This window comes from Dasypus novemcinctus, chromosome 8 (assembly GCF_030445035.2).
Source record: "Dasypus novemcinctus isolate mDasNov1 chromosome 8, mDasNov1.1.hap2, whole genome shotgun sequence".
Lineage (NCBI taxonomy): Eukaryota > Metazoa > Chordata > Mammalia > Cingulata > Dasypodidae > Dasypus > Dasypus novemcinctus.
The window spans coordinates 125,069,213-125,081,590 of NC_080680.1; the positions used below are offsets into that span (position 1 = coordinate 125,069,213).

Genomic DNA, 12,378 nt, shown 5'->3' on the forward strand with positions numbered 1-12,378 from the left:
GCCAGGCCGTGGGGAGGCAGGAGCCAGGGCCTGCGGGCAGCCGTGCTGTCCCTCCCCACGGCCTGGCCTGGGGTTCTGGGACACGCTGGACCTTCTCCTCCTCCTCCTCTCCTCCTCCAGCGCCCTCTGGGGAATGATAAGCATTTCACTCGATATTGCAAGTCTGCCTAGTCTTCCGCTTAAACCTTTACTTTCTTGAAACCATGAACCACGCCGTTTCCAGCGGACTCTGCACGTGCTTCCTTTGCGCAGAGTGCTTGTGAGGTGGCAGTTCTCTAGCACATCGCTCAGCTGGATCAAAGTCCTGGGTGCCTCATTGCACGTGATTAGATGCCATCAGAGTGGCCTCTTTATCTCCCTGATTACACATTGAATTATTCAAGGGCGCAGATGTTCCCGAAGCGGTTGCGACAGGGAGTTCGCGTCCAAGGATCGCATTCAGGCCATTTCTCCTCCCACGAACCACCGAGAGCGAATGCGTAAGGAAAATGACATCTCGCGGTCGTGCTGTCAGAGACCGCTTGTGTTGGCACGTGCCCCTTCCCCAGAGCGCAGCTTCCCCGACACTGAATTCAGAAGGGAAGGCTCCGCTGGGGTTTGTCCCTGCCGCTGGCTAATGCGGGGACAGACAGAGGCTGCAGAATTCTGGAGGGTGAAATCAAATATGGCTCGGGGTGAGCTGCTTCAGGACGGGACACGGCGTTTCTTGCGTTATTCAGGGAAAGGAGCTTGGCAAAGGGGCTGCATTTTTTCTTCGCAGGAAGTATCTGAGGCCAGGAAGGTAACTCCCCGGGGAAGCTTGGGTCTCGTTTGGTTTAACAGACTGGCCCCTCCCACACCGGGAGATGCCACGTCTGCCAAATTCTGGACTCCCCAAGGGGCCAGTTTGTCACGGCGTGCAGGGAGAAGCCCCCCATCTTTCCTCTCTCCCTTCCCTTCCTGACTAGACCATCTTCTGCCCTTGTCTACCCCATTCCCAATGTTCATCTTTCTCACAGAGATGATGGCTTAGGCCATGGGGGGGCAGGGCGCCGGCACGGCAGGTGCAGGGCCTGCCCGTGCACGTGGCGACACTTGGTGCCCCAAGGCTGGACCCGAGCCCCGGAGGACCAAGCGTCTGCAGCCCCTCCCCCAGGTGCCGGGCAGGCCCTGCGGAAAGAACGTGGAAATGGGGGCACCCCACCCCCTGCCCCTTGTCCCCCAGTCAGGGCTCCTTGGAATGGCCAAACTTTCCTCAGAAGACGATGCCAAGTTTCACACCTCAGGAGGCAAACCCCCGGGAACACCACGGGCAGGGGGACGAGCTGCAGAAGGGGAGGGGGCTCCCGCACGGCACCCTGGAACCCGGGATGGTACTTACAGGAGCCCCTTTCTCTCCAGCTGGCCCTGGAGGTCCCTGGGGCCCGGGTCTCCCTGGAATTCCGATGGGTCCTGCGGCGCCCGCTGGACCTCTCTCCCCTGGAGACCCCTGTTGGGACAAGAAAACAGCACATTTCAAAGGGTCTCAAATGGCGAGGAGGAGACCTCCTAAAGCAGCCCGTATCTCGCCATGCGCCTGCTTGCCCTGGAGCCCACAATGGCTCCCTATTGCCCTGTGCAGGCACCAGCTCTAGGCCCAGCATTTGGGGCTGTCATCCCCCCCCCCCACTCCAAGGGCATGTCTGCCTCCCCTCGGGACCCGAGAGCCCACCTGCCTTCCCCCCTTGCCTCCCACTGCCCCCTTTCCCTTCTAGGCTCCCAGCATCCTCTCTCCCTTTGGGTCTGCCTGCTGCAGGGTGCTGGAGCGCTCCAGGGGAGGCTGTGGCCCGAGGAAGGAGGGTCTGCCCGGCCCAGCCTCATCTGGGGCTCAGCCCTCTGCCCCCTTTAGGGGAACACAGTGCTCCCCACTTGCATCTGACTTCCCGTCACCACCTCTCCCTGGTGGGCGGCGACTCTCCTGGGGCGGGTGGGGGCATCGGGGGCAGGGGGCAGGCTCCCTCCGGGCCTCTGAGTGGGGCCGAGGGGGCAGGCAAGGTGACGCGGGCTGCGTCTCCACCAGGCATGGAGAGGGCAATGGGCTTGCTGCTCACTCGGGGGAGGGCGCCCTTGTCAGCTGCCCGGCTCACCAGCCCAGCCGGGGGGACGCTGGCTCCTTAGCCCCCACGCTGAACCGTGAGCTTGGGAGGGAGCCTTGAGCTCACAGACGGCCCGGGAGAACCCCTCAACCATCGGCTCTGGGCCCGACCCCACCTGATGGCGCTCAACTGGGACGGAGGCTCACCTGGGCCCCGGGGGAGTGGCCAGCTGTGCCTTCCCTTCCTACACCGGTCCCAGCTCAGGTGGACCCTGAGCACACCTGCCTCCCGCTTTCCCTTCCTCGCTGGTCAGCCTTCTGTGCACAGGAGGGGGCTTCCACAGCACAGCCCGTCACCCTCTCTTGGGACTGCCTGGGTCTCCCTCCCTCCACCTTCCCCGCGCAGGGTGCCCTGGGCTCCCCAGCTCTGCCTGGACACGCCGTCCGCCTCCTTCTCACTCCACCTTCCCCACCGGCCCTTGCGCCCGGGCGCACGGCAGGACGGGGCATCCCTGCGCTCCTCCCGGCCCACGGGGCTGCCGCATCTGCCCACGGAGTGGGGGGGGCGGCACGCGGAAGGGGGAAGGGCTCCGCGCCGGCCAGCACCACTCACCGCGGGCCCCGGGGGGCCGGGGGGACCTTCGCTGCCTTTCAGTCCAAGAGCTCCCTGCAAGGTGACAGGAGGGCAGTCAGGGGCGCCGTGGGAGACGCCCTCCCTGGGGCCCCCCCCCGGCCCCCACTCACCACTGGGCCGGGAAGCCCTCGATCCCCCGGGAAGCCGCGTAATCCCGGAGGTCCGTCTTTGCCAGGGAGGCCGGCAGGGCCTGGGTCACCCTGAAACACAGTGGCCGGTTAGCTTTTCCCAGAGCCCCCCTCTCTTGCCAGCTGGGAGGAAAGGGGGCACCCTCAGCCCAGGGTCCTCCTGGCCGAGGTTGGGGTGGGGCTTGCCACGGCTGCTGGGCATTGAGAGGAGCCTCCGAGTCTTGACCGGACCCCCCGGCAGCTGCGCACGCTCAAGTCCAAGCTCATGGTCGAGAGGCACCTCCGTCGCCAGCGGGCAGCAGGACTGCCCCGGCAGAGCTGCTCCAGCCCACACCTACCGTTCTTCTGTATTGGAGGCTCCTCCTAAGACTTTGCCTAAGGAAGGGGATTTTAGGTTAAAACAAAACGTTTACATGCATTGCCCTCGACGGTCTCACAGCTCAGGGTGCCGGCTCCAAGCCTGAAACCAAATTTTCTGAAATGATGCAACACCTAAGTTTTAACGTCCCTCAGTATGCTAGAGTTTCAATATCTCCTGGAATTTCCTTTGGGGCCCAATAGGACAGCCCAGGGTTCTAGCTGAACCAGCAGGTCAAATGCACTTGACCTCCTCACCAAGGACGGTGGTCCCCCGACAAAGAATCCCCCACCGTCTTATCCATCATTCCTGCAAGCCCAGGGGCTCTCTTTGGGACCAGGACACACACGTGTCCACACTTCTGGAAGGGGTGGGGATTCTGGGGCTCCACAGAGCACAAGAGTATGTGTGGTGTGTGTGGGTGTGTGTAGTACAAGAGGCTGGGTGGCCTCTATTTTCCCAAGTCCCTTGCTGAAAAAGGAAGGGCTCTTTATTTTCACATTAATACAGAGGATGCTAAGGGGACCCAACTTGGGGTGCCCAAACCAGACAGGAAGAGGCTTCCCGAGATACGTTTAAGACAAGCGCCAAGAGCAGGATATAAAAACTTTTGTTTTCTCTTTTTCTAATTTATTTTCCAAAGGCTTCTAGTGGGGAGTTTTAAATTCTTTTCCTGCTCAATTCCTTCTAGACCTAAGGAGTGGAAAGGGGTCTGTCCACCTCTGGGACCAGCAGTGGCCGCTGGAGGAAGAGCTGTCAGCTCGACTCAGCCCCGAGAGGAGGGGCCGAGGGCGCTTCTGGACCCCGGGACCCTGTGCCACCCCACCCCCGCGGCAGGGCGGCTCAAGGCCTGGTGCAATCCAAGCCCCAGCGAGTCCAGTCTACGTGGTTTGGAGTGAAGGGGCACAAAGAGCATTTGTTCTAGAAACGACCCTTTTTCAGAAAAGAGCAAGTTTTAAACAGAGACCAAGTCCCGGAATGGTTCCTCTGGAGAAGTCTGCCTGGCGGGGACGACCGCGGTGACTCACCTTCGTCCCTTCTTTTCCAGCAAGGCCGGGGAGCCCCTGCTCACCGGGTGGCCCTGGGGGCCCAGGGTGGCCACGCTCGCCCATCGGACCCGTTTCTCCCGTGGGACCCTAGGGGAAGGACAGTCAGCCACAGGAAAGCTCCCCAAGGCACACAAGTGAGGGAGCTTCTCCTACAGCCAAGATCAGCCCAAGGGCCCGTCCACACCCACCCAAGCCATTTTCCTTTGCACATCTCCTCTTTCCAGCAAAAATCCGGACAGAAGAAAGCAAGCCAAGTGAGTGGACACTGGTGACCAGCCCCACCAACTGAGTGGCCACCAGCGGCCAGGCCCACCAACTGGCCCCCCCTCTGTTCCTGCCCTACCCCTGAATCGTTCATTAGGCAAGATGCATGCACCACCCAGAAAAAATCAGAAGGCAGCATGGCGGTGGATTGCCAGATCGGCAGAGGAGAGCTGCTGCAAGGACACAGGGCCTGTTTGATGTTAGTTCTGTGGCTGCAGTGGGCCGATATCTAAATTACTGTTCTATTAGGTTAGGGTGCTTAGGGGTGCTTCTAAGAAACCACTGTGCCTGCTGCCCCGCTCTGTTGCTCTAAGCCATCAAGGAAGGTTCTAAGCTATCCCTCTCGCTGATCTGCCAGACGTTAGAGCAGAAGGCCCAGGGGCCCTGACAAGATCAAGGGGAAAGAGAACCGGGCTGCCACTGCCACCGACAATAAGGAAAGAGGGACACAGCTGGTCCTGCCCAGGACACAGAAGCCAAATTCCTAAGCTTGGCCCTGGTCTGGCCCCAAAGGCCTGCGCGCCTCCAGCCACCATCTTTGTCCCCCCCATTGGCTCTCACTGAGCCCACAGTAGCTCACGCCTTCCTTCCCCTCTGTACAGCTTCCTGACCAGTGGGGGCCAGTCTTCCCATGAGACCTATGCTGCTCTCTTAGGGGACCCGACACCCCGAGCCGTGATCCTAGTTGGTGCTGGATTTCTGCCAAAACCCAGGATCTTACCTGAGGGCCAACCACACCTGGGGGACCTGGAGGGCCGGTCTTGCCTTGGAAACCCTGGAAGAGACAGTGGCCACGGTAAGACGCCTGCCGTGGACCACGCGGGGCGCGCCGCCGTCCTCGCTGAAAGCCTTGCACCTGCGCCCCCGAGGGCAGAGGGTCTGTTTCCCGTCTCATTTCCATATTGGTTCCATGAAGGTAATGAAGCCGGACGAGTTAGTGTCCCTACCTGCCTGTCCGCTGCCGTGATTTTGTGCTTGGAAACGGTTCATCTTTATTACTGTCTCATTTTTCTTAGCAGACGGAACACTGTGTTCTCAGCTGCTGGCATCTAGGCTGGGGAGCCGCCTCGGTGATTTGTGGGGATTTCCCCCCCAGTGCCTCTGCCCTCTGCATTTATTTACATCTAGGGGCTCTAAGGTGTATCGACTCGATCAGGGGAAATGTCTCATTCCTGCTCGTACACTCCCGGTAAGGAACAACCTGGCTAAACTCTGGGTAGTGTTGCTCTCCTTCAAAGGGGAACGTGAGGTAGGGGAGGCAAGATTAATTTCTGGGCACAGAGAAGGGACACGGCATGAGCTGCTGAGGTGCCATCTGCACACACGTGGCACTGGCTGGGACGCCAGATGCCACACTCACTGGGGGCAGGAAACTCTAGGGTCTGGGGAGGGGCGTTTCTTGCTTTAAGGCCACCGCTAGAATTGGAGGATGGACAGCCCCCCACTGCTAGCTCGTGGGCATTGAGCATCCACATCAGATGCTGGGCCACGGGCACCCAGGAGGGATTCCACGCCTCTGCCGATTTGGGGAGGCTCCCCCCTTGCACCCCAGCCGAGCTGCACGCCCTGGTTAACGTGCTCACGGTGCCCTGGCTAGCGTGCTCGCTGGTGATGCAGTGCTCTCTGCAAAGAGCGCTTCCAAGGTCAGCCGCAAGGGGCAGGGGCTGGGGCTTCCCCTCCCTGGGGACAGTGCAAGGGGACGCGGGCACCGCGATTAGGTTCTGCTAACATCAATGTTAACCAGGATGGCGAGAAAGCTCTCCCCACCTGGACCCGTGGCTGGGGACCACCCCTGGCTACTGAGGATGGAATTCACCTCCAGCCTTTTGCTTTTGGCTCACATTTAGGAGAAATAACGGCGCTTTGGGTTTTCATTTTCAGAAGAAAGGACAAAGTCAACACCCAGGCGAGAGTCTCCCCAGGGATGGGTCCTGGGCAGCCCGGGGAGGAGACGGGACGGCCTGGGTGGGGTGCAGGAGGGGCGGGCGTCCAGCAGACTCACTGCAGCCCCTCCTGTCTCCAAGACAGCTGGCCCTGGTGGGCTTGGCAGAAGGTAGATGCAAAGCGCCCATATTCCTTCCCGTGCAATGACAAGCAGCCTAATTATTTTACCCAGCCTCTTTCGAGAATATGTCAGAGATTAGAAAAAAAAGTGCACAATATGCAAAGCCTTCTATCTTGTCTTCTTGGAAAGGCATTAAGAGAAAAATATGCAAAGCTCAGAAGAAGTGTTTCCATTTTTCTCTATAAACAAAAGAGCAGAGCAATCTCCATTTGCCAGCCGCCCGGCTCCGTGCAGCCAAACACCAGAGAGAGAGCATTCAAAGAAGAGGAAAACCAGAGCGACACAAAGAGGGGTTTTTTAAAGCAGGCACCAAGAATACATGAAAACACAGCGTTCAGAAACCCATCTCCTGAGGGGAGCTGCCTTGACCGTGAGCTCTTTCAAAGACCCCACGTGCCACGAGTCACTGGCTGCAGAGCCAAAGAGGGCCACTCTGCCACCCCCACCCATCGGTGGGAAAAGCTCATGTCTGTGCAAGTAGCCCTTTAGTCCTGGACACGGGGAGGGGTGTGCAGCCAGAGAAGGGGTACCCGCTTTGGGAGCCTAGAGGCCACACGTGTGCCCGTACATCCCAGGGCACACGTCCTTGAACACAGCTCGAAGCTGGACCACATCCCAAATGATCCAGATAAATGCATTTTCCCCAACTGGAAAATGGGGCATCCTTGGAAGTCTAGGTGACATGGCCAAAACATCCATTTCTAACGGTCAGGGCAAGGTCGGAGTGAAGCTGTGATTCTAAAGACACCAGTCACGGGCACAGCCGGAGCCCCCACTCCCACCTGACCATCCTCTGTCCTCGCGGCACAAGGCGATGTTGAGCTTGCCCCGCCACCCGCAGCCAGGACCACCCAGAGAAACATGGCTGGGGATGGGGAGAGGCCTGTCCCTTCTCTCTCGCAGTCTTACAGCCATCGGTAGCTAAAGGGCATGATGAAAACGTAGAACCTTTTCCACCATTTTTACAATCAAATACATGTCGCTCTGGGTAGTTGCCCTCTGAATTATTCCAGAGGAAAAAGCAAAAACAAGGCTGGATGGTCAAGGTCACAGTAGGTTGGCAACATTTTGTTTAAGTCATGATGGCTTTGAGTGTGATTTTGGCCAAGCGAGCTAAGAGCTGCAGGCCATTATCAGCACACCAGGCCTGACCCCAGGTCAACCGAGAATGGCCTGGCCGTCGGGAACCTTTGCAGGGGACAGCCCTGGTCCTGCCGGCAGGAGAGCCTGCGGGAGGCGCAGCCAGCGCGCCCCACCCTCCCAGTACTCACGGTCTCGCCTCTCTGTCCAGGGTGTCCAGGGAGCCCGTCCTTGCCTGGGGGGCCCTGATGAAAAGAGAGAAGTTTCATTCAGTTCCGAGAAGGACACACTTCCGGGACCAAATGCCACCTGAGCAACAAAGGCGGCTGTTGCCCGTCCAGAGCCCACCCCCACAGGGCTCTGCCCTGAAGCTAAAACTAAGTGCCGCCTGGAGCCCCTTCACCTGCATGGCCGGGCCCCTCCCTCCTGCCCAGCTCTTGAGCCCTGTCCTACTAGCCCCGCCCTCACCTGCAGCATCTCCTCTAGCACCACCCCCACAGGTCTCCTTTAGCCCCGCCCTCACCTGCATATCTCCTCTAGCCCCGCCCCCACAGGTCTCCTTTAGCCCAGCCCTCACCTGCAGCATCTCCTCTAGCACCACCCCCACAGGTCTCCTTTAGCCCCGCCCTCACCTGCAGCATCTCCTCTAGCCCCACCCTCACCTGCATCATCTCCTTTAGCCCCGCCCTCACCTGCATCATCTCCTCTAGCCCCACCCCCACAGGTCTCCTTTAGCCCCGCCCTCACCTGCATATCTCCTCTAGCACCACCCCCACAGGTCTCCTTTAGCCCCGCCCTCACCTGCAGCATCTCCTCTAGCCCCACCCTCACCTGCATCATCTCCTCTAGCCCCACCCCCACAGGTCTCCTTTAGCCCCGCCCTCACCTGCAGCATCTCCTCTAGCCCTGCCCTCACCTGCATCATCTCCTTTAGCCCCGCCCTCACCTGCAGCATCTCCTCTAGCCCCACCCTCACCTGCATCATCTCCTTTAGCCCCGCCCTCACCTGCATCATCTCCTCTAGCCCCACCCCCACAGGTCTCCTTTAGCCCCGCCCTCACCTGCATATCTCCTCTAGCCCCGCCCTCACCTGCATCATCTCCTCTAGCACCACCCCCACAGGTCTCCTTTAGCCCCACCCTCACCTGCATATCTCCTCTAGCCCCACCCCCTCCAGGTCTCCTTTAACCCCGCCCTCACCTGCATCATCTCCTTTAGCCCCGCCCTCGCCTGCATCATCTCCTCTAGCCCCGCCCTCACCTGCATATCTCCTCTAGCCCCGCCCCCTCCAGGTCTCCTTTAGCCCAACCAGAAAGTCATGATGCTCAGAATCAAAATGGGACCCGTGCCTCCCCATGGGGGCTCCGGCTGTGCTCCTCCACCCTGACCCCACAGAGATCCATGACGCCCCCTCCTCCCACTGTCCCTCCATGACGAGGCCATGTGTCCTGGAAAGACAAGTCTCTGGGAAATACTGAGGTCAGAAGAGCCAGGCCAGCCAGCAAGGAAAAGCTACTTACCGGGGGGCCCTTGGGTCCAGGGAATCCTGTGGGTCCTTGAGGCCCGTTGGGTCCCTGGGGAAAGACAATGGCCAGACTGAGGGGAGCCGTCCGCCTGGGGCACCCACTGCGCCGACGCGGAGGCATTCACCCTCCAAGCGTGGCCTTATTTCTCAGTGCTCCGGGGAGCTTATCTCCACGTGTTCCTTCTGTCCCCCTCACAGATGCTAAGGAGGAGGTGGCCAGGCCACCGAGCTAGACCACAGGTCCCTCTGGGGCAAGGGGCCAGGTTCCTGTGGTCACAGCCACCTCCAGGACCCCGAGACCAGGCCTCGTGGGTGCACCTGAGACTCCTCCCTGCCAAGGCGGCAGCCGGCCCCACTTTAGACCTTCGGGAAAGCAGCTTCCTCGCCAGCAGGGCCTGACCGTGCCCCCACCCACAGAGACGGAGGAGGCCCTGACGGCTTGAGATGCTCACCCGTTCTCCCGGAGGGCCGGCCGGGCCATCGCCTCCAGAGTTGCCCTTGGGAGAAAGAAAAGGTGTTGTGACGGTGATAATGACCTTCTTATTAAAAGTGTGGCCCATGACACTCTCAAAATTCCAGAGTCGAACCCCACATGCATGCGGCTTCTGCAGGTCACCCTGATTCTCTAGCTGCCAGTCAATGGCCCCCAAGGGTTGCCCACCTTCTCCTGAAGTTGGACAATGAACTAATGCTAACAGGGCCGAGACATTTCAGGGAGAACAGTCTCCACCATGCACTGTACTCCAGCCAAGAAATGCAACAAAACCCAGGCAGCACCAGCACACAGAGTCAGCTATTTTAACACGTGGTGACAGCATCTCGGTGGACGAGTATTAAGCTTATGGGGAAGAGCATGACTTGGCCACGCAGCTCCCGTGGAAGAATTCATTGTACCCATCAGTTAGGCACGTTCTGGTTGGCTGAGAGGACTGGGCTCTTTTGGACCTCAGCCAATCAAAAGGCTCTTCTCGTTAGTGGGATGTCCTTGGAATTACATTACAGGCAGAAGGGCCGAGGTGCACACTTCCAGATTCGCCATCCGAGGCGCGGCCTCCACGTGACAGTCAGGCTTGGCTCTTAGAACTTCCTCCGGATTTCTGACAAAGGTCTCTGCACCACTCAACCGCCTGAGCCATTCAGCTCTGGAGAGGAGGCGCTGCTCCCTAAATACCCCATAACTCTTGCTTTTCGTTTATTTTTTCTAAGTGCAAAAGACCCCGCGTGGGCCCAGGTGCTTGGCGTCTCGGCGTGGCGGCAGCCTTGGGTGACAGCCCCTCTGCATGCCAGCCACCACGGAAGGGCCAGAAACCTACCTTAGGACCCGGCTTCCCGGTGATGCCCCGTGGGCCTCTCTCTCCTCGCGGGCCCTGGGCAGACAGAGAGAGAAGGGTGGTCAGCCTCCAACTGCCCCAACGCCAGACCCCCGCCCCACACACCATTTCTGATGTCCAGCCCGCAAGCCAAAAAGACAGTACCGTGGGCCCTCGCTGCCCTCGTGGTCCAGGCTTTCCAGGGGTCCCCTAGAAGCAGAGAAGAGGGCTCGGTCAGTCACTGGCCGTCTCCCGGGCCACAGAGGCCCTGCCTCCCCCATGCGGCCTTGTCGCCGCTTTAACAGCAGATTCGTCAGGGAAAACTCCCCGAGTCCCCAATCCCCTGCACAAGCGCCGCTGAAACCCAACCTTCTACCCGGCAGCTGACGCATGTGGAGTTTACTACTATCTGGTTTTCTTTCCTCAAAGCCCGATGCGCTCCTTCTCCCCCATCCCCCACCATTGCTGTCTCGCAGGGCGGAAATCATTATTGCAAAAAATGAGAAGAAAGTGAACCCCTTTCATATATAATTTACTTTCCTGCAGTTAAGAATATTAGCCATTAAATTTTCAACAGCCTTTGCAGACAAGCAAACTTGCAATTTAATATATAAGTCCTACATCCAAGAGTCATTTTCTTCTCTCCTAATAGAATTTAGACTTCTCTCTCTGTTGTTATTGTTTTGCATTTTCCAAACCACAGGGAAAAAATTGCGGTACATTTTTTTCTCCGGAAGCAAAGATACAATAGCTGGAAAACGCAGTTTTCCTAGAGCATATGGAACCACGGTTGCAGGCAGCCCCCATACCTCCAAAGTGTCTCAATCCATTTTCCTGAATGTTATTCTGGTTTCTAACGATATCATAGCTCTGCACAGCTCAAAGCTTCCTCTCACCACCATTCATTCATTTGCTGCCAGAATCAAAACTGCTTCTGGCATCTCCCGTTTTGAAAAGAATTTAATAAAGCCATTTATAATGATGAGTTAATTATGTTGCTTTTTAGCAATGCCCTCCGGTTCCAGTACTTTAATTATATGGCAATATCTTTGGCTTCAAATAAGTATTTGCATATGGAAATCAAGGGAACATCTGCTTTCTTCAAATGATAAACTTTTGGCCGGTGTCAACATGCGGGGACAAACCTGGTTAGCTCCTGGCCAGCACGGGCGAGCCATGGCTGTTGGGTTTTCTCACCCCCAACCCTGGCACCGAAACCGAGAGCAAGGCTCTCTACCAAAACCAGCTCCACCGCGGCACCGACGCCGTTCCGGGCTGCAGGAAGCGCCGGCAGCAGCTCCAAGCTGGGGCTCTTAACAGGGGGCTGTGAGCTTGAAGTGAAATTCAAGAAGACATTCTTCTTGTGGGGACGTGGGTGTGGGTGTGATCTAGTTATTAAATAACACACTGTCCAGTGTGCACTTGGTAAGGGGTCCCTGGCACAAAAAAAGATTAAGAGCCCCTGCCCTAAGGCCTTGCTGGGAAGCAAAACGGGCTCGGCCACAGATTCCGTGTGGCCCCCATGCAGCATCGCCAGCTTTCCTAGTCAAGGAACTTAAACCGAGGAGTGTGGGTCCTGCTGCCCGAGGCTCCCCCAGCCCCCAGCCTTCGGCCTCGGCAAACTGCCAGCGAGCGCCTTCCGGCCAGGCGCTCAGAAGCGGCCTTGCCGGCGCTCTCCCCTCGGGCCGAGATGCCCAGTGCCCAGGCAGGGAAGCCTCCGGACTCCTGGCGGGCATCCCTAAGCGTCTGAGGGTTAGCTCTTCCCGCCCAGCACCCCCAGGCTCTGCCCCGGCCAGGCGCAGCCAGGGCAGCCATCCCTGCTCATGCCAGCATCTTCCTTTGGCCAGAGGCAGCTTTTTGCAGGATTTCGAAGAATCCTGCTTCCCTTCGTATGTTTTTCGGGTTTAACCAG

The 12,378-nt window shown here is 58.6% G+C and overlaps 1 protein-coding gene across 1 annotated transcript in view; it reads right to left on the bottom strand.

The window, feature by feature from the left end:
- The window catches only part of COL5A1 (collagen type V alpha 1 chain), a 153,581-nt gene that overhangs the window by 31,891 nt on the left and 109,312 nt on the right, over positions 1-12,378 (bottom strand). The window contains 10 exon segments of the mRNA XM_058302640.2: positions 1,361-1,468; positions 2,667-2,720; positions 2,798-2,887; positions 4,202-4,309; positions 5,208-5,261; positions 7,823-7,876; positions 9,152-9,205; positions 9,609-9,653; positions 10,470-10,523; positions 10,632-10,676. Of these exon segments, the coding sequence (XP_058158623.1) occupies positions 1,361-1,468; positions 2,667-2,720; positions 2,798-2,887; positions 4,202-4,309; positions 5,208-5,261; positions 7,823-7,876; positions 9,152-9,205; positions 9,609-9,653; positions 10,470-10,523; positions 10,632-10,676 (666 nt within the window).